Consider the following 20,992-nt stretch of genomic DNA (forward strand, 5'->3'; position numbering starts at 1 on the left):
GCCGTTTCAGTGCTGTGGTGTGGTCGGAAACCCGACTGAAAGGTATCAAAACTGTTGCTTAGTGACAAGAAATGGTTGGTTTAATGAGGAGAAACAGCACAGCTGGAAGCACCCAATAAGTCATAATGTAGTTTGATTTTGTGTTAGTTAGAACCAGGTTTTTCTGCATCTTTGCATTCGTTCACAGATGAGACCATCTCCTGTTGTTTTTACTGCACGTACAATTTGGATGTACTTGTACTGAGTATTTCCATTTTATGTTACATTTTACTCCACCATATTTTGGAGGCATTCTACAATCTACTTTTCCCTTCACTACATTTCTTTTGGCAGTTTTAGTTACTAGTTACTTTTCAGGGTCAGATTATTAAAACAAAATATCATCAACTAGGAAATGATGTATGTATTTTTATGGTCTATAAAGTAGTTAAAATAAGCCCCACATTTACCAGCTGCAACATTAATGATGCGTACACCTAAATGCCTCACTAATTATAATCTGATCTATGTTATTCTGAAATGTGCCATTCTACATAATGAGTAAATATAACTTTTTGCTTTAAGTATAATTTATTGCTTATACTTTAGTATTTTGACGTAAGTAACGTTTTGAATGTAGGACCTTTACTTGTAACCGAGTACTTCTACGGTGTGTATTGCTACCTTTGCTTACATGAAGATATGAGTATGTAGTAAGTAAGTTAGCAGTAGTTTGAGTAAGTTAAGGCTTTCCCTAATCCTTTGCTTTCATTACGTCATTATTGTACTGCTGTTGTGCTTTACTTTTAATTACGGTCTGTCCTTAATTGAGTGAATGTCCATGTTGATGATGTTGAGCCTCTCGTTGCTTTAATAACAAACAAAGAATTAGTGTAAATGTTCATGCTGAGTAGATCTAATGTAGACAGACCTCCATCTGTTCAGACCTACTGGAATACTGGAGAAATGCAAGCACAAAGCGAGGTATAGAGGAACAGAGACGCAGCGAGCTGTCATGCTACATCTCTACGTCATGCTACGTCTATCTCAATTTGTTGGTACGGTTTTTGTAAATCTTACCAAACCTAGGCTAAATGAGGGTTTACTTTGGGTCTGGGATATCTTGTATAGTCTAGGCTATGTCTCATAATGTCTAATCTAATACCATGTCTAACATAACTATCTTAAAACGCAAATCCAGCTTAAGGAAACAAGCTTGGTATTTATTACCAAATGTGTTCTTCAAGAAGTCAAATGACTATAATGTTGATTGTTCATAAATGATGTTGTGAAGAAGTTAGTGCTGAGTTCTTCTTCCAGTCAAGATGATATTTTTTTTCATAATCTGCTGTTAAATGTGCAGAAAGTGTGGAAAAATGCCAATGTAAACGTGACGGTATAAAGTGTCATTTCATTGTGTCGCTGAATGGAAAGTCAGCAACACCCCGTAGCATCCTGAAGTGTAATCGTTTCTGGTCAGCTACAATTTCCAAAGGTGCTTTTTGTCCCGCAGCTATTCGCTTCCATTCTTGGAAAGCCTAATAAATGTGATATTTTGGAGTGTAGCCGTACACCGGGCTAAATGTACAGGCACTTGGTAGTGTGTGCCTCTCACTGGCTCCGTGTGACAGCCCGGTAACTCCTTTCTGAGGGAATAACGAGTGAAAGGTCCAGTCACCCAGAAGTCATCTGTCTGCTTCATTTAGCCTATCTTGTCACCTTTCATATCTGCCTCTTTTAATGTCAACCAAAGTGGCGATTAACAAGCAATGCATGGCGCAAGACAGATTCCAGTGTGCACAACACACAGTGAGGCATTTTAAAATGACATGTACGTTATTGTCACGTATGACTGTTCTGGACTAACTAGTTCTGGATAAAGTCATTCATATCTCCACGTTGGGACCATGTACGGAATCCCTTTTAATTCAAAAAGCACATCAAAAAATATTTCCAACCAAAATGTACGGTCCAGTAAACTGTTTCTGTTGGGTTTAAAACCAGAGAAACATATCTATAGTAAAAATTAACGAGCATTATAGACCTCTGCTTGCAGTATGCCAAAGCATACGTTATGCAACGTCATGGGAAAAAGTTCCCAAACCAAATACAACTCAATGGATAAGGTGGATGTTATCATGCCTTCCCTTAGAAAGGCTATCTTACATATTAAAAACTAAACAGCAAAGATTTGAAAATATTTGGAGACCTTTCATTAACTGTGTTTGATTAAGATTTAACAGAGGAGGAAGAGAATGAGCCATTTTGTGGACAAAGCTTGTAGAATATAGTTTTCTTTTAAATGTATGCTATATCTTGCATCTATTGCAATAAATATACTCAATTGTGTAAAGATTATCAGATGTTAAAACAGGAGAAGCACGCGTTTCAAATTTAAGCTTCATTTGTTTTGCTGTGTCAAGGCAGGAATGCAAAATTGTGCTATATACTGTATGAATGTGAGTGGTCATATTTCATGCTGCTGAAATTGAAATAAAAGAAAAGACATAAAGCGCAAAAAAACGTGTATATGAGCAAACGTACAAGAAGCCAGCGAGCTGCTTATCATTCCCAGTACATGTGGTTTGTCAGTTTATGGGTAAAGCACTTCCAACCCTCGGGTAACAGTGAGATAAGATAAGCAAACGCAGCGGTGCTCTAATCAAAGTAATGCATTCTAGCATTTGTTCATGGGATCTCTGCATGAGGAAAACAGGCTTGACGTGAATACTGATGGTTCAGTAGTTAGAGCGGCTGTCCTTGTGAAGGTGTGTGTGGTTGGAAAAGGGTAGATCAAACACAGCTGAGCAGGTATGCACAGGTACCTTGCTGTATCGCATATCTGCATTTTATTGCCTTGCTCATTAAACTCTGTTAGCGTCTGTGCGCATGCTTGCGTTCTGCATCCTAATTTGCAAGAAGTCCAAGCCTGTGAGAAGAGCTAATGCAGTTTTTATTGATACGTTTTGTTCATACAGCCTATTGTGATAACCTCGTCCAAACAGCAGCAGATATGGGGTCTTGCATTTTGTTATTTTCCAGACAGAAGTGCATATGAGGCACATGCTTTTCCTTCTTCTCCGTACGGTGGAGTGGAAAACGGTAATGTCAGAGAGGTTTCACCATTTACTCTTTGTGTGTGTGTGTGTGTGTGTGTGTGTGTGTGTGCGTGTGTGTGTGTGTGTGTGCGTGTGTGTGCGTGTGTGTGTGTGCGTGCGCGCGCTCTGTGTCGTTCAATCAATTAAAGGGTGTCATTAAAGATCCTTTATATTGTATGCTGTGCACATTTGTAATTTGTGATATTTGGCTGTATAAACAAAATTGACTTGACTTAAATACCTTTATATGTGGGGGGGGGGGGGGTATTTATCAAAGAGCTAATAATATATTTTATAACAGAAGTGCCGTAGAGTGAAGGCATCACAGAAAAAGAAAGTGGCGACAAAGTGACTACATGGAGAGGGAAAGGGTGCAGCTCTCATCCTGTGTCTGCTTCCTTCCTCTCATCTCTAAAAAGAGGCTTGTGTCTGCAGTCTGTAGTCCGCAAACACACATCCACACACACATGCACACACATCTGGATCACACGTGAGAAATGAGGTAGGTGGTTCAGCGTTTGGCTGAGACAGATGCACGGCTCAGCACTTTTGTAAAAAGGCGTTTTTGAGATGTTACGCCCCTCATTAATCTATTCATCCCATCAGTTATAAATCAGTGACATTTCTTAAACTCACAGTTAAACTGCATCTACTTTTGAGGACTGGTCTGAAGCACGCAGGGTGTCCTAGGGGCTAAATTCTGGATATCACTTCCTGTTATCAATGTGATTAACTTTTTCTTAAGTTTTTGTCCCTCTTTTTTTTTTTTTAACACTTTTGACGCTTTTTTTCAATGTTTGTCACTTTTTTGACATTTTCAAAACTACATAACACTAATTTATTTATAGGGAATTATACCTAATGTTGGAGCTAGAAAAGCAGAAATTAGGATGTTGATGGATAATCACAGACTGGAATATGTCAACTTTTAATCAATACTATTTCGAAACCACTTCAATTTGTTTTTCAAATGCTATAAAATTGATAAGACGCCCCAAAATGAATGAAAGTAGAGATTTGTACTTGCCAAAGAGGGTTGTGTGGAATCAATCATGTTATTTTGGGTAGTTAAAAAGAACATTGATATAGGACAACAGGTCAATTTGACCCGAGGACAAAGTGGGGGTTAATACAGATGTTATACATGCCACATCACCACAGCGTGCAGATGGCATTCTAATGGGTTATATCTGCCACGTCAAGCTCACTCAGCAACATGATGATGTAGGCATTTGATTGATTGACGTCATCGAGTAATGCTTTGGGAATCTATAGGCATCTCATACTCAAAAAGCTGTAAGCAACTGTAAGTGTCTTCGGCGTTGGGGCTTAAATGGAAACACTGCCCACTCACTCGATGGGATGTTGATGTTTCTGCGGCCATGTCTAGCCAACACTGTGTGCTTACTATGTTGTTCTAACCTTACTGTCTTGTGTCAAAAGGTATGCATGGTTCTCCACGGGGAAACGATGTGAGCTGAAGGGAGGTTTTGTTTTGTTTTCAGCAGGAGGAAGAGGACCCGGACAGAGGGCAGCCCTGTCTGCACTGTGGAGACCAGTGCCCCGGCTTCCGTGTCCACGGCTGGAGGTATGTCTTAAACATAGCCGGCGCTGCCTGTTAGCTTATCAGGAAATGTTTTTCTCATACTTTATAGTCACCTTTGGTAGAGTTGCACTTTCTCTCTTGTTGCTTTTTGGATCTTGTGCAACTTCTGATAATAACTAGCTACTTAAAAGGAAGGTTTTTATAGCTTGTTAAACTTTCAAACATATGACACCCGAACAATCTCATTTTGTGCACAGAAATATATAATACATACAATCATTTTTTAATGGTTAACTTACTTAAAAACATATGCTTTTGACTGAGTTTTGATAATTTTTTACACACCAGCTATACACAGTATAACACTCAGATTTTCTGCTGTGTGCATGTGTGTGTGTGTGTGTGTGTGTGTGCATGCATGCATGTGTGTAGTTGCATATGTCTTAGGAGGACTTGATACCAACGGAAATCAGCTTATCTGTGATTTGTGTACACGCTGAGTGCAGATATACATTAGAGACAACAAACATGACCCAGTCGGGGTTCCACACGTAGTCCACAGAGCCAATCCGCCTCACTGGCCCTGTGGATATGAAGAATCAGGGCTATAGGACTCATGTGTGCCATTAAGCCCTGATAATTGCAACAGAAGCAGTTTAGCATTTGCTTGATATCTTCATGGGATTACCAATTGTTCATCCTGCCACATGGGCTGAGTGTCTAAGCTCCAGAGATTTAAACTTAAGACCTTTTCATATGTTGTTGCTCACCACGAGGCGTAAGGTGAAAAGCATTGTGTTTTCAGATTAGTCTCTTTAGCGCAGATCAATGCGTTCATCTGCAACAAGTCGAGATCTACTCAGCATTATGCCGAGTGTTTCGTAGGATGTCCAAACTGTGTTTTTGAGAGGCGGCTCTGCAGAAAACAGGACTTTCAATTCTTGCAGTTAGTGCTTTTTAAATGTAGGCACAAGCCACTTGAAATGTCACCCTACATACCTCTTCAGCTGCTCGTCCAGGAGTGGTTACCCGTCAAAGGCTCTCCCCGACAACAAATGACTTCATTCTGTTCAGCGGGTTTCTGCATGCTTTCATTTGAGCCCCCTTTTCTTTTCAGTCTCTCCTTTAGTCCGTTAGTAAATATCCAGCTGGTTGGGTCTCTTGGCTACCCTAATCCGGTCATTCACGCTAATAAGATTAGACCTCAGTGCTGTGATAGTAACTCTCTCAACCACTTCATACCTCCCTCTGTCTCCCCCAATCTCCTTCCACTTCACTGCTGCTTTCTTTTTCCAAACATGACGTTTGAATTTCATTTAGTTTTTAAAGAAAGATGTGTATGTATATATATATATATATATATATATATATATATATATATATATATATATATATATATATGTGTGTGTGTGTGTATGTATGCGTGTGTCTATGCATATATATTGATACGTGTGTGAAGAACTATTTCTTTATTAGGAATTGTTTATATGATAGGTAAAGGAGCAAAGAGTCAATGGTTTGGAAGGAAGTTGTATGATCCACATTATACATTTATTTTGTCCAAGGTCATTGTGTTTACTGAATGCAGACTCCTAAAGGCTGTGGAGTACACTCACTAGGTTTGACACACCGCTAGATGAATGAAAAGAAGAAGAAGAAAAGGTTTGTTTGTGGTTGCGAAGCCTGAATTCACAATCCCAGATGGGCACTGCACGGCTGAAGCCAACTGGGGCTCTGTGATGGAGAGAATAAAACAAAAAGTGCAGGAATGTGTACTTGATGTAACCAAACTAATGTAATTGTATCTTTTAGCTTTTTCAGTTCAGTTCCCTCTATTCAGATCAAGACAAAAGCGTAGAAGTCAGGATGTCTACCTTCAGCCACACTCTGGTGGAGGTCTAGCCTGTTTACAGTGTCTCTGTAGTAAAAAAAAATAATGCTCTGGGTTATGGAAGTTTCTACATCATGCGTCCGGTTGAAGGACAGATCTGAAATGACGTTTGGACGAGACGGCGAAGAGACATGTCCCATTTAGACGTTTCTAGTCTCTCAGCTGATCTAGGAAAACGAGGAACATGAACGTGATTAAATGATTGAGATTTATGGGGGTCAGTTTTTTAGGACCCCAGAGTCCCGTGCTAATTGCATCTTCCTTAATTACCAGTTAAGAGTCACACCTTCCCAGGAGGAGAAGATCATGCAAGTGGCCACAGGCTTAGCTGCGGATGCTCGCTGAGAGGGAAGTGATCCATCTTCATCCTGAGCTTTCTCAGACAGAGCTCAAAGTGAGGCGGGGGGCAGATGGTGCATCCGCTGCCCAGCAGCAAGCAAATTGAGTTACTTCTGACCCACAGGTCCCCGCCACGGTCCAGAAGTGTTCAAAGTAGCCGTTGCTGATAGTCTAGGTGGCCGTGCAGCAATTACTCAGTCAGTAATAAGTGGCAGGGAGCTATAGGACAAGGCCCATCTGTTTCTTAAAATCAGATCTAAGGAGGGCTTCACTGCTGTAGTCATTTATAGATGATCACACAGCATCACATGTTTAAAGCAGAGGATTATTTTATAGCTGCTACCCTGGATTCTCCACCAGTTTTAGTAATTATACAGACCTACATTTTATCTGTACACCCAAAACACTGTGCACTGTGTAGACATTGTCTAAAGATTATGCTATGGTAACACTGCAACTTATCTAACAATTATTATATTTTATTATATTATATTTTTATTATTGATTGAATGTGAAATATCTTCCATCACAATTTCCTAGAGCAGAGGGTGATCTTTTCAAATAATTTGTTTAATCTGACCAGCTGTCCAAAATGAAAAGATATTCATTTACAATCATACAAGACAAATAAAAGCAGAAAATCTTCACATTTTCAAAGCTGGAACCAGAGAATGTTTGGCATTTTTGCAAAAATAGTTGCAAATAAAAATAATTGTCAATTGACAAAGATTGTTAAATTGTTACTTTTAACACATTTGGAGCATGATGAAGCATGAAAAAATAGAAATATCGATCAAAGAAAGAATACATTAAGAATGTTAAGTATGCTGGGTCTTCCCTAGCAGACATGCCATTACTGATATTGATCCTTCGTGATCGACCAATGTCGGATGAGCAGGTGTGTCGTGACTTCATAAAGACTAAAGTCATGCCGTCTGCTTGATATTTCACCAGAGACACTTTGTTGTCATGCATGGCCATCTTGATCGCATAATACGACAAATACTTAAAATCTGCTTCACTTAGATTTCTGTGATTAATAACTGCATCAAAGCAACAATGGCCCATCTGGTATGAATCAGTTGCAGCAGTCTGGTCTAAGGAGAAAAGACACAGTGAGGTTACTCTTCGTGATTGTTGCTTGGACACCGACGTTTCATATCTTCAAAGGCAGCGTGAGTAGAATTGTCGGGCTTTACCTTTTTCTTTTTAAGCACATGAGCATGTGCGTACCTTGAGAACTTGTATTTTCTGTAGCGTATGGTTGTGTTCAGTGCCTTTTGTGTGCGCCCACTGTCATCACGGAGGAGGGTGGGAGTTGGGGGTGCCGGGGATGTTAAAAAGAGCCGAGCAGACAGAGACATGAGCACATGGAGAGGAGCAGCGATAGAACATTGTGCTCGTACTGGCAGACAGGCTGACAGTAGTAGGCACCTATGGGGTGGGACAGCGTCATCGGGCCAACCTGGACTTATCTATCAGGATTACAGCAGGTAATAAAGAAACCATATTTTACTATTTACTGTCTAACAAGCCTAAAGGGACTATACACTCAAACAGTCATTACGTGTGTGTGTGTGTGGTCTGTGTGTGTGTGTGTGTGTGTTTTAGAAGAGGATTCATCCTGACTTTATGTTGTGTTGTACACATATCCGTATGGACGTCAGATGCAGAACATGTGCAGTTAGTGTTGTTCTTCAACTTGCCTTTACACAGTTGGCTGCTTATAGTACATCTTAACAAAAAGACTACATGTTGTACACTATTTGTCGAAAGGTCATTTTATTTAAGTAGTAATATACACACACATTTATAAATGCAGGCTAATATCGTACCGGACAAACTCAGCTGAGTTTGGGATGCAGTGGACGAGTGAACGAGCCTTAATCTCTGTGTTCAACAAATGAAAATGAATTTGTAATCCCTTAAAAAAGTTCAAATGAGTTTGTTTCAGTGTTAATATTTAGTTTTCATTCGACTTATTTTTTACTTTTCTATCAGCAACAATAACAGCACCAGCTGTACCAGCAGTCTCAGTAACCACGTTTTGGTCCAGCAAAGCACATCTACTGGCAGATGGTTGATTTGTGGCCAAAGCAGCATCTGCTGTATCACACATGGCCTGGAAGTGCAGTTCCCGTGTGTTTTGTGGGTTTTGTTTGTCCATGCAGCACAGTGGCAATATGCACAGAAATATCGTTTTATTTAATTAATTTGCTAAGCAAAAGAGAAATAAAATGTGTATGTTTTTAGAAAAGCATTCCCGCCCTGGTAGCTCACCTGCTGGAGCATCCCCCCATCTACTAAGTCTCAGTCCTTACCGCGGTGGCCTGGGTTTGATTCTAAACCCGGGCCACTGCGGGTGCCCCTCCACCCCCACCCCCTTTTCCTATCTTCAGCTGTCTGATCCATTGAAGGCCAGAAAAACAACCAAAATATCTTCAGAAGTATATTTCAAGCAGCACTATGAAACCTTTCCTGCTTTGGTCCCCCTACAGGTTGGATTATGTCTCCTTGGAACTACAGCTCCGCTACCCGATCTGGCACACTTGCCTAGTGCGCGTATAGCCGTTAGAAAGCCGCAAAGTGAATGCAGAAGTGCCGTTTACCCTGTCACTAGTTGTTGAACCACTGAAATAATCTTGGAAAATTATTTGAAGTCATGGCAAAACAATTGAGAGCAGCTTTCACAAATAGAGAGCTGATTTGAGACTCCCCTGCATACTTTCATACCCCCAATTCATTTAAATTGCCACTTTGTCATCTTTCACTTAGCGTAGGTTGCATGTGGGGCTTTGCACCCACTGCACTGGTAGTTATATCCTTTCATCATGTAAGGGGTGGTGGTGGTGGGGTGAGACCTGGTGCATCTGCCATCTGTCCCATCGTGCCAGGTCTCCGGCTGCGTCCTCCTACCCACTTACGTAGGCATGCGTGTCACACTCCCCCCTCCCCGTTTGCTAACACTCACATACAAAGGCGCACACACACACACACACACACACACACACACACACAAACTGGGGTCAAATTCATGCCAACAAGGCTTTAGCCTAAGCTGACTTACTGTGTTTTCTTTTATTTGTATTGGTTCTACCTGCTGGGCGACCATGGACATTTAAGGGGCCACTGCTGATCCAGGACGGCTGCATTATAAAACCGAGTACAGTGGTACATAATAGCATTTCTTCTCTCTGTTTTCTCAACTCCTAACAATGAACTGGAGTTGAGTAGAGAGAGTGGAGCACAGTCGCACTGACGTGATGTTGCTAGCATTTCAAAGACCTTTTATGAGACCATTGATCAGAAGAGGAGCACTCATGGAGTTTACAAGCTGTGTGTCAGTGTGTGTGTCAGTGTGTGTGTGTGTGTGTTGAGCGGGGGTTGGGTGATGGAATAAAGCAGCTTTGTGCCTTGTGAACTTGAGCCACAAGTGCCAGCTGGCAAACTGTTATGCAATCACAACAGAGATAGATGCACACATGTGAGACATGCTGCATATGGCCACATTGTCAAATCCCCACACACACATATGTAACACCCACACCTCAGTGTCACCCCGGGGCTCTTTCCTTCTGACTCCACCGGTCCCACAAACAGGCACACCCACCTCCAGACTGAATGTAGGGAGGAGTCAGAGGACAGGATGGGGTGTAATACGTGGCCGAGGGAGATTATTGCTCCCATCTTCACCTCCCTCTCTTAACTTCCACGGGATTGACAGCCAGGCTTATGTCACCGACCTCATTTCCTGCTTGTTTGGTAGTGGCTTGTTTGGGATGTGCTGGTCCTGATGTGAGATACTCAACAACATCTGTAATGAGGTTGAGTTTCTTTTAATTGTGTAAAATGCATTAGTAATACACACTATTTATGGACAAGACACAATTTAGACTATTTGTAGTGCTGAATTTGAATGATATGGAGGTTGTGTTTTTTTTGTACCTGTGTGACAACTGTTATATTAGTAATAATTGGCTGCAGGGAGTCCTGTTGAGTCAACCTCAAGAATGTGTGTGGGCTGGTTTGTGACATAATGTCTCCAACGCAAAGTGGGTTCATAAATAACGTGGTGACAAAGAAACTGTGGGAGTGCCGGTATGAGAGTTGTTACTTGTAGTTTTGTTTTGTTTTAGGAGCTGGCCTAAGTACCTTGGCTTAATAAGAGTCAGTTTTCTTCTTTTGGCTTAATTGTAGGGTTCAGTAATCCACTGAGCTTTGAACGTTTTGTGTATTTTCTTTGTAGTTCTGCATTGTCAATTGCCACTGGAAAACAGGGACTCATAGAAATATGACGTCTTGAGTCAGGTTCAAATTGTAACGCTGTGCTTTGCACATTAGCACCTGAAGCCCCAGCAGCACCCAGCTTCTTGAAATATTTGATCAGCTTTGGCTTGTGTTGTAAATCAGCAAAACAAAAGTCCCCAGGGATTAAGCCCGAAGCTTTTCCTTCTCTCCACAGGAAGATCTGTGTACACTGCAAGTGTGTGCGAGAAGAGCATGCTGTGCGCTCGGTGCCAGGCCAGCTGGAAAAGATGATGACGAAGCTGGTGTCGGACTTCCAGAGACACTCCATCTCCGATGACGACTCGGGCTGCGCCTCCGAGGAGTACGCATGGGTCCCACCTGGTCTCAAGCCCGAACAGGTAACCACCGCGGTGCAGAGCAGACGCAGAGTCGAGACAACGCAGGCGCCCATGGTGCACGCTTCCACTTAGGCATGTTCATGCACACACAAACTGGTGGATTATGGGAAAAAGTATTCAGTGCGTTTGATTTACGACTGCAATTGAATAAATTGCTCTATAAACGAGAACTTGGCTCTCTGTACGCTGTCATTAATGCTCTTTATGTGAACACACTTGTCTCCTCCTACAGGTATACCAGTATTTTAGCTGCCTTCCAGAGGACAGGGTGCCTTATGTGAACAGTCCAGGGGAAAGATACCGAATCAAACAACTGCTGCACCAGCTTCCAACCCACGACAGTGAGGTAACGTCACGGTCACCTGACTTTGGCTTCCCTCCTGGTGTATTGTAATAGTGTGGTGGCATTTCATAAGCATACAATCATTCAGTCAACAAGTGTGCTAAATCACAACATAGATGCTGTTGATATTGTGTATTATAATACCACTATGTCCCATCTTTCACCTTATTTTTATTTGCAATTTTTTATGGGTATATTTAGTAGAGCTGCTAACATTAATCAATTAGTTGTCAACTTAAATCAATCGCCAACTATTTTGATTGATTAGAACAATGAGTCGGTTTGAGTCATTTTTTTAAGACAAAAGTAAAGAATTCCATCCAACTTGTTAAATGTTAGTATGTTCTAGTTTCCTCTCTCCTCTGTGACTGTGCACTGAAACGAGACATATGTGGACGTCTTCTTTTGGGAAACAGTGATCCACAATTTTCACATTTTATAGACCAAACAAAATATTCAACAGGTTAATCGACGATGAAAATAATCAATAGTTGCAGCCCTAATATTTAGAAATGTCTGCATCACATCCATCCTTTTAAATTAAAGCCAGTAGAAAGGTGTGATACCTCAATGTGTTTATTAGACACTCCAGTTAACCCTCAGTATTTACAGGAACTGGTCTTAAGGTTCCATTTGGTTGGAATGATTTACAGTTACATGTAAACACGTAATTATAATTGTAATATGATCAACAAGACTGTAACACAGATTGTATCCATCTCACATAACCTAAGCGATTATATCTTTTGTGTGTCCTGCAGTCCCAGTACTGCAACTCTCTGAACGAGGAGGAGAAGAAGGAGTTGCGGTTGTTCAGTCAGCAGAGGAAAAGAGAGAGCCTCGGCCGGGGCGTCGTCCGCCTCTTCCCTCTAACTATGACGGGAGCCATCTGCCAACAGGTAGGGCCACGTTTAGAGTTTACGTTTGGAAAACGTAGTAGATTCCCTCATGAGACAGGCCAGTATAAAGCTCTCCTTTCATAAACACGAAAGCATCCCAGTTAAATAAAAACTCATCCGATCCATGCAGAAGAAGAATCTTTTTACAGGACCAGAGATGGTTCAGGTGCAAGTAGGTGCAGGCAGAGCTGAGGGTCCACAGCCCACAGGGATTTAAGGATTAGAGGGCTAGATAATCAAATTGCCGTGCAAACTGTAACGTTCCCCATTTGTTAAAGGATATATGATCTAACTTCCTTCCCTCTGCACCACACCCCCACCCCAAACACATCTGTTTTTCCAGTGTGGCAGGCAGATCTGCGGCGGGGACATAGCGGTGTTTGCCAGTCGGGCAGGACACAGCAGCTGTTGGCACCCCCAGTGTTTCCAGTGTTCCACCTGCACTGAGCTGCTGGTCGATCTGATCTACTTCTTTCAGGAGGGACAGATCTACTGCGGCCGGCACCACGCTGAGAGGCTCAAGCCCCGCTGCCAGGCCTGCGATGAGGTGACTGTCCCCAAGATCCCCGACCTGTCTCACGAACACACCTCAACAGCAGGGTTTCGCCGCAGGTCTCTAAAAGCAGTGTAGCGGACGTCAGAAAGCGAGACACCGAGATGTTTTACCATGCTAGATTTTATCATTTGCCTGATCAGTGCATAGTAGAGAGTAGTTGGGGATTTTTCTGGTGGCGTCTTCTTGTTTTGAATGGCTTCTCCGTGTGACTTAAGAGATTAGTTGGCATAGTCGACTGATGGATTAGTGGTTCTAAGCCTGGCATTTTTCCCTCTTATCTTGTAAACCTAAATCCTCAGTACTCATTTTTACAACTGATTTGTTTATTTCTGTACCCATAAAAAAGCATCACTACTGTGCTGAGTGACCTCTCCGTCCCCCTCTCTTCTGCTCTTCTGTCTGAATCCTAGATCATTCTAGCAGATGAATGTACGGAGGCAGAAGGAAGATACTGGCACATGAAGCACTTCTGTTGTTTCGAGTGCGAGGCTGCGCTGGGCGGTCAGCGCTACATCATGAGAGAGACTCGACCGTACTGCTGCTCTTGCTATGAGTCCATGTACGCAGAGTACTGCGATACCTGTGGAGAAAACATAGGTACGTAGGCAAACAGTTACTACCCGGCAAATGTTCGTTAATATTTCTTTGGCAAAACTTTAAGTCACCCTGTTTAGCATTACATATCACGGATGTTATAAATGCTATAATTATCCCAGCAATAAATTCTTAAATTTAAAAGCATTGTTTTTTTCAAGTGACTCATACTCGTGCATTATTATTCAAATGAGCTAGAATCAAGTGATGGTTGTGTGGTATAGTACAATATGTTCAAACAGGGCTGAACCAATCAAAACGGCAGTACTACTGATATGAATGCACGCACTATACACACACTAAGATAACAGAGAGTAATTAAGAACTAATTTCCTCTCAGGTATCGATCAGGGCCAGATGACATACGAGGGTCAGCACTGGCACGCCGTGGAGACGTGTTTCTGCTGCGCCCGCTGTCACCTGCCTCTGCTGGGGCGCCCCTTTCTCCCTCGAGGGGGGCTCATCTTCTGCTCCAGGGCCTGCTCGCTGGACGAGGACCCCAATAACTCCGACTCGTGTGACTCGGCGCTGCAGAGCAAACCTCAGCACAGAAGCTGTGACCCGGCAGAGAAACACCAGCAGCCACAGTGCGGTTCCCCGCTGCAGCCACAAGAGGGCACCAACCCTCCTATAACTCTTGGAAAAGACTGCATTCACACTGCAGTGGAAAACAGAGGTGATGGTGATGCTACATCGGTGTCATACTCAGATGTTATGTAGGTCGCACCGCCAAGAAATGACCCTGTAAGTATCTTGTAGAGACTTGTGGTCACCGCTTTGTTTGCTCTACTTCTCTCAGGTGTCCACTGCACCGCTCCGGTTCAAAACGGACTTCCTGTAACCATCGGTCATCCTCATCCAAGAGGCTCCTACTCACCTCTTCCCCACATCCATCTAGGAAATGGCTTAGGTCCATCTTGGCCCAGCGACCTTCCACATTACAGTTTACTGCCAGGGGACTCTGGTATTAAAGCTCCCGTCGGGGGTCTCCAGTCCCAGCGAGAGCGGAATGGAAACACTGGACTAACTGGTCTTAATTCAAGAGGAACCTCTACCGCTAAAGACTGTAGGAACTGGGTGGAAAGGACGAATCAAGTAATGCAAGGTATCAGATATCACTCTGATGCTTAACACAAAAAAATCCCAATATCAACATTAAATGCTTCTAGAATGTCCTCTGACTCTGCATAACGACAGCGTGTCCCCCTGATTTTCTCTCCGCAGTGTTTCCTCCTCAGAAAAACTCGCACATCATTTCGCCTGAGTCGCCCCCCCTCCTGCCCAGCAACCCAACCGTCCTCCCACCTCCTCTGCCCGTTAAGTCTCGTGACTTAATGCCCCGGGACTCACCTCCGCCAAACCTCCCCCAGCCAGGGGACAGAGCCTCTGATTCCCCGCCCCCGCTGTCTCGCACTGGCACAGCTCGGGTCAGCTTCCGAGAACCGATCAGCAGCAGCTACTCTGTCGATGAGGACGAGGACGAAGACGGGAACGAGGAGGAGCTGCGAGAGGGCGTGGAGAACCAGCAGGAGGAAGATGAGGTGGAGGGAGGTTTCGGAAGCAGGTTGCATCTACAGAAAGGCATCCCACCGCAAATGGATCTGCTGGGTGAGAAAAGTCAAATACAGCCAGCCTAGTGGAAGGGGGGTCCTTTTTCTTTTTCTTCTTTCTTTTTTTATAAGTGGAGCTTTTGTTAGTTTTCCCTCATTTTGCCCTTTATTATGTGGTTCAAATACTTAATTTTGGTGACTTTTTATGCAGTAATTTGTGCTGGGATTAGTTTGTCTGCTGGTATTTTAAGGAGAACGCTTTTTGATGCACCGAACCTATTTACTACAATGTTTTCAAATTGCTTACCAAGATCATAAACCAACTTTTCAGTCCAAACGCACACACGCCTCAAACATGAAGCCAGTTGCGTGGATTGTTGATGCATTAGACGTTGGATTGATGGTACGTGCCAGTTAACACCTTCACAGAAATGGTGCTTTTAACAAGATCAGGACTTCGGTTTGGTTTAGATCATTTTTATTTGAGGGGAATTTGAATTGTAGGCCATCGTTATTGTAAAAGACCCTTTCAGACTAAACTAGTTAACAAAAACCAAAAAACTCTCTATTGTCTATGGACCTTTTGGCAGCGAGGGAGGGGTTATTTGAACCAACTGAACTGAACAATTTCTATTTTCCCCCAGATGGATCTTCCTATCACCAGCGGAGTCTGCGGCGAGGATGGGGCCGTCGCCGCATCCCCTCTGACCCTGCTCTCCACCCGGGTCCAGAGAGGCGCTCCCAACGCTCGCAGCCCGACCGGCCTCGGCTGGACACCCTGGACTGGAGAGGCGAGAAAGAGAGGGATAACCAGGGCTCCGCCAACGGCTCCTCGCTGACCCTCAAGCCGAGCCGGTACAAACACGAAGACTGCTCCACGTGCTCTTCATCCTCAGACTCGGAGGAAGAGGGCTTCTTCCTGGGCCAGCCCATACCTCTCCCCCCGCAGCTCCGAAAGCAGCAGCCTGAGGAGGGCAAAGACCGAGACGGAGAAGAGGAGAGGGAGTCGCAGAGAGACTGGGGACTGAGAGGCAGCATAAGGCGGAGAAGAGCTCACAGCCTTGGTGCAAAGGACAAAGATAAAAACTGTGCTATCTCCTAACCCCTAAACAACACAGCAGGTTATTTTCTAAATTATGTTGCACAAGAAGAACTATAAAGGCCCTTCATTACTCTAGTATTCAAGCTGTTTTACTGTTGGTAATGTGCTTTTCGGAAAGGTGAACCCCAGCCGTTGTTCCTGACACGCTACGTAGCAAAAGGAAGCCCAATAAACCTCGGAAAGGTTCTTACCTTCTACTTTACGATACTGACTTCTCATTGGGCGACCTTCTGTGATGTCAGTGTGAGTATGTGCGTAGTGATGAACGCGGAGGGATTTTGGTAACATTTACTTTTGGATTTTACAGAGGACTCACTCCAGTGTCTGTGTAATGTTACCGCTTCTTAACCCCCCCCCCATCATTTACATATGCAAACCTCCAGCAGCACGCAGGACCAGGAGCAGACTGCCACTCCTCCATTATGGTTTGTGAAAGTAATGATTAAACATGTTATCTTTAACTCTACCGTAACCATTTTTCTATGTGCAATTTTTATATGGCAGTAATATATTACTTATGAATACTAAATGGCCAAGTTTATGGAATGGAGTATGAGCAACTTTGGTAGTTTTATGATTATCAAAGTATCAGGAGGAGAATTAGGTTATGTTCACTGCGTGTGTTTTAACAAAATACTGCAAAAATTTGTATATGTTCATGTCTTTAATCAAAAAAACACTTATTTTTGTATATTTGGGGTAAGTCGCTGTTCTTTGTTACGTTTTTAGGTAAAAAGAAGAAATTATAATTTCTGTTTCTTTTGTGTTCGACAACTTTATGGCGATAATAAATTTGTCTAAATTGATTGTTTGCTCGCATTGTACTTTATTCCACGCTTTACACACACTCAACACAGACCTTTGAGCAGCTAGTCAGCATGCAGATGAACTATGATACCAGCAAAAAGTCCCTAGGAGCACATAACAATGGCCGGGTCATGTGACCAAAAGAAGTCTTTATCAAGTTGGTATCCTTGCAGGAGAGCCATCGGACCAATCAGCAGGAGGAGGCGGGATCGGGAGTTGTTGAACAGGTTTGTCTTGAGCTGCTAACTCCTTTCAAACGCATTTCACACACATTCTCCCCAGCAGGACAGCACAGTGTTGGCTGGGCTAAAACCCGAAACCCAGGACAAGCCCAGGGGAACACCAGCCACTGGAGAGGTGAGTTTTCTCTAAACATGCCAAAATAAAAACAACTAACCCACACCTTTACAGAAGCTGAGTTGAGCTTGTCAGGGCAAGACTGGTGGAGGCCTTGAGTACATTCTTTGTGTTTACCTGCCCCCTTTGTGTGTCATTTGGCTTCCTGCTTCGCTCCATGTTTGTCATTTACTCTCAGTGGCAGAACAGGCCGCCACTTGACTCAGAAACCTTAAATTAGTGGCTCTGTTTAGTTTTGACTCACCTCCCAGCATTCCTCTGGGCTAACGTTACCTTTTAATTATACCACGGGGCCGGTGTGGAGATGTGTAGACTTCAGACAGGTTAAGAATGGCAGAGCTCAATCAGCAGGACTCTGGCCTGGCTCAGACCGGAATGGCAGGTATGTAGAGAATGTGACTGGCAGATGCAAACTATTTCAAGTGTATACAGAAGGGACTACATTTACCAAGTTCAATATTGTGACCTTCATCACAGTTTGAGGCTTATCGCTGTACACAAAGAGGGATGAGATAAGTTGAACCTCGTTGTTCTGGCTTTACTTTACCTACAGAGGCTTTTAGTTCAGGAGGACGCCAACTGGCTGCTTTATTTAAAGATAGGGAGCCATTGTTCCCATAGCAGCTGTTGGTGTGTGTGTGATCTGCTCTCTATTGCCTCCAGACAATAGCTTGTTGACAGCTGTCCTGATGCACCTCCCCATTACACACACATATACACACACACACACACTTCTGCCACTCTTATCACAGGTCTTCAACTGACTGAAAATAAAGTTTTATTGTGTTTGTCTGCAGGGAGATGGATGACTAAGATGTAATTGTTCAGATCCGGCGGCGCTGGCAGCCAATGAACTTGTAAGATCGAGAAGGTGGAGAAGGATGATTGGCTGCAGTTTTTTAGTTTTTAAAGGGGAGTGTTTGTGGCTGGAGGTCTTTGTGGGGTTGGCTGTGTCCTGTCTTTGTAGTACTAAAAGTGTCTGAAAGAAACACTTGATTATCTTTAGAGGTACACGTTGTATTGACCGTTCATTTGAGTTCTGTATTAAGCTGCCTGTCTCCTGACCGACGTGTCTCTTTTCCACAGGGAGTCTGCGTGTCAGGGAACTAGATTTCAACTGAGATGTTAAGATTACATCTCTTCAGGAATGGAATGGAACGGAGCCGGGCGTGAGGCAGCTGTACAGAGGCACAATTACAGGATAACGTTGCCATTTCTGCAGAACCAGGGCTATTCATTTTAAGGTGAGAAGAAAAATTGCCAACAGACTAGTACTACTAGTTTCACAAAATGCCTTTGGAGACTATCCAACGCACAGTGTGCCAGCAACCGGCGAGGACTGCCGTAGCTGCTACGCCGCCACGCTTGAGGCCCAAGGGGCCAGTGGGGCCAGACTTCTACCTGCGGTTCAAGACCGCGGCAGGCGGACCGAAGCAGAGTGCGGTGGAGAGGCTGGAAGCGGACAAGGCTAAATATGTCAAGAGTCAGGGGGCTCTTTGTAAACAGCAGCCAGTCCGGCCTCCTGAGGTGCGTCAGCCTCTACTAGGCCCTGGCGCTGCTCTGCGGCCCACCAGGAAGACACCCGCCCAAACGAAAGCGAAGCAGGAAGGAGTCCAGCTCGACTTGGAGCATCTGAGTAACCTGATCAGCTGCGAGACTGACGGTGCGACCGCCAACTCGGGGGACCGTAAAGCTCCGGGTGGTGCTTCGGCTTCTCTCAGCTCTCCTTGCCCCACGTCAGCAGGCTCACAACAGAAAAAGGAGAGGCCGTGTCCACCCCCTCGTCCTGACTGGTCCAGTCCAGCTAAAGTGAGATTAAAAGCCTCTGGACCCGCTAGGGTCGAGAGTCCCGGGTCTTCCGGGTCTCCAGCTGCAGGGACCGTACGCAGAGTGGACGTCATGCCTCAGGCTAGTCCTGTGAAGACTCCCTGCAGACCACCTCAGTACATGCGGCAGCCCCTCCAGCCCATACCCGTACACACCCAGTTTCCACTTTGCCCGGCTGCTTCACAACTGCGTCTCTTCCACACCCGAACCACACCACGTCCTACTCCTCTGAAACCTGTTGTCGCTCCGTCCAAACCTGACAATCCTCCCTCTAAACCTGACAATCCCCCCTCCTCTCCAGCTGAAACCCCCATCTCTGCTCCACCTTTCCTCAACCTCCCTCTTTTCCCTCCTCCCTCCCCAGCAATTACCCGTTTGTCCTCCTCCAGCTCGAGGAAACGCCCCTCTCTGACCCGGTCTAAATCCGATATGAGTGACCGATACTCCCGAGCTGGGACCGAGCTGGAGCGCTTCTTCAACCTGTGTGGTTTGGACCCTGCGGACCTCCAGCTGACTGGATCGAGTTCTGACATTGTGTCCATGGCCCGTTTCCACAGCGTGAGCGCTCCAGGGTCCGAGTGCGCAGGCTACGGTAAAGAAGATGAAGACGACGAGGAGGAGGAAGCTGCTGACACTCCTGCAGAGCGAGTTCCATACGGTGTTTCTGTCATTGAGAGAAATGCAAGAGTGATCAAATGGCTGTACGGACTCCGTCAGGCCAAAGACAATGCAAGTCAAAGTACCAACTTATAGCAGGGTGAGAAATGGTCTCTGAGATTGAAAATGAAAGTAAAAGTGTGACATGTGACACACCCATCCCATGATTCAACTGTGTTAATATAGTGACGGGTGCAATTTTTCTGCCAACTATTTCACTTCCTTTGGTTCCCTTGTTTGTTTTCATTGTGCTTTTGTAGAAATTTGAAAGTTTAGATTTTTCAAACAACTGTGTGTGTGTGTGTGTGTGTGTGTGTGTGTTTGTGTGTGTGTGTCTCATAATGGGGATGTGAACGCGTCATCTCTGTTTACGATCACGTAAATCAACCGCATTAAAGATTGAATGATGAAAGCATCTTGTTGGGTATTCAGTCATTTATTTCAGACCACAGCCCGACCGATTAAAGGATGTTGAAGGCCGATATCGAGACAACTATTCATCATTCGTTCATTTAAAAATCCGATATTTCTATGTATCGGCCGATTATATACATTTAAAAAGACAAAATCCAGAAACAAGTAAGAAAACATGAAACCGATGTCCCTAACATTAGTTATTTATGAGTACTCACTAAAGTAATATTATAATGCAGTTTAAAAATAAATGTGTTTGTTTCATTGTCACAACAGAACAGAAGAACATCAGTATACAGTGGCTTGCATCCGTTTACACACCCATGGTAAAGTAGATTAAAAAGAGGAAGAAAAAAAACATCTTTTAGAAGTTGATCTTAATGCCTT

The 20,992-nt window shown here is 43.9% G+C and overlaps 2 protein-coding genes across 5 annotated transcripts in view; both read left to right on the forward strand.

Annotated features, from left to right (window-relative positions):
• prickle3 (prickle homolog 3) overlaps positions 1-17,349 on the forward strand; it is a 21,371-nt gene extending 4,022 nt beyond the window's left edge. The window contains exons 2-11 of one of the 2 annotated variants that reach the window (XM_034875548.1): positions 4,583-4,665; positions 11,316-11,499; positions 11,732-11,845; positions 12,604-12,741; positions 13,085-13,288; positions 13,708-13,894; positions 14,232-14,567; positions 14,691-14,996; positions 15,116-15,499; positions 16,086-17,349. In XM_034875548.1, the coding sequence (XP_034731439.1) occupies positions 4,583-4,665; positions 11,316-11,499; positions 11,732-11,845; positions 12,604-12,741; positions 13,085-13,288; positions 13,708-13,894; positions 14,232-14,567; positions 14,691-14,996; positions 15,116-15,499; positions 16,086-16,543 (2,394 nt within the window). In that variant the 3' untranslated portion in view covers positions 16,544-17,349. Of the gene's footprint in view, positions 1-4,582; positions 4,666-8,207; positions 8,347-11,315; positions 11,500-11,731; positions 11,846-12,603; positions 12,742-13,084; positions 13,289-13,707; positions 13,895-14,231; positions 14,568-14,690; positions 14,997-15,115; positions 15,500-16,085 lie in introns of those variants that run through there. The other variant, XM_034875547.1, reaches the window with a different exon arrangement.
• Positions 3,438-20,992, forward strand: part of fam110a (family with sequence similarity 110 member A) — a 31,457-nt gene continuing 13,902 nt past the window's right edge. The window contains exons 1-3 of one of the 3 annotated variants that reach the window (XM_034875576.1): positions 17,566-17,707; positions 18,505-18,715; positions 18,794-20,323. In XM_034875576.1, the coding sequence (XP_034731467.1) occupies positions 18,998-20,287 (1,290 nt within the window). In that variant the 5' untranslated portion in view covers positions 17,566-17,707; positions 18,505-18,715; positions 18,794-18,997 and the 3' untranslated portion in view covers positions 20,288-20,323. Of the gene's footprint in view, positions 3,449-17,565; positions 17,708-18,504; positions 18,716-18,793; positions 20,324-20,992 lie in introns of those variants that run through there. The other 2 variants (XM_034875577.1, XM_034875575.1) reach the window with 2 other exon arrangements.

The sequence above is a fragment of the Etheostoma cragini genome, chromosome 7, assembly GCF_013103735.1.
Source record: "Etheostoma cragini isolate CJK2018 chromosome 7, CSU_Ecrag_1.0, whole genome shotgun sequence".
Taxonomy (NCBI): domain Eukaryota; kingdom Metazoa; phylum Chordata; class Actinopteri; order Perciformes; family Percidae; genus Etheostoma; species Etheostoma cragini.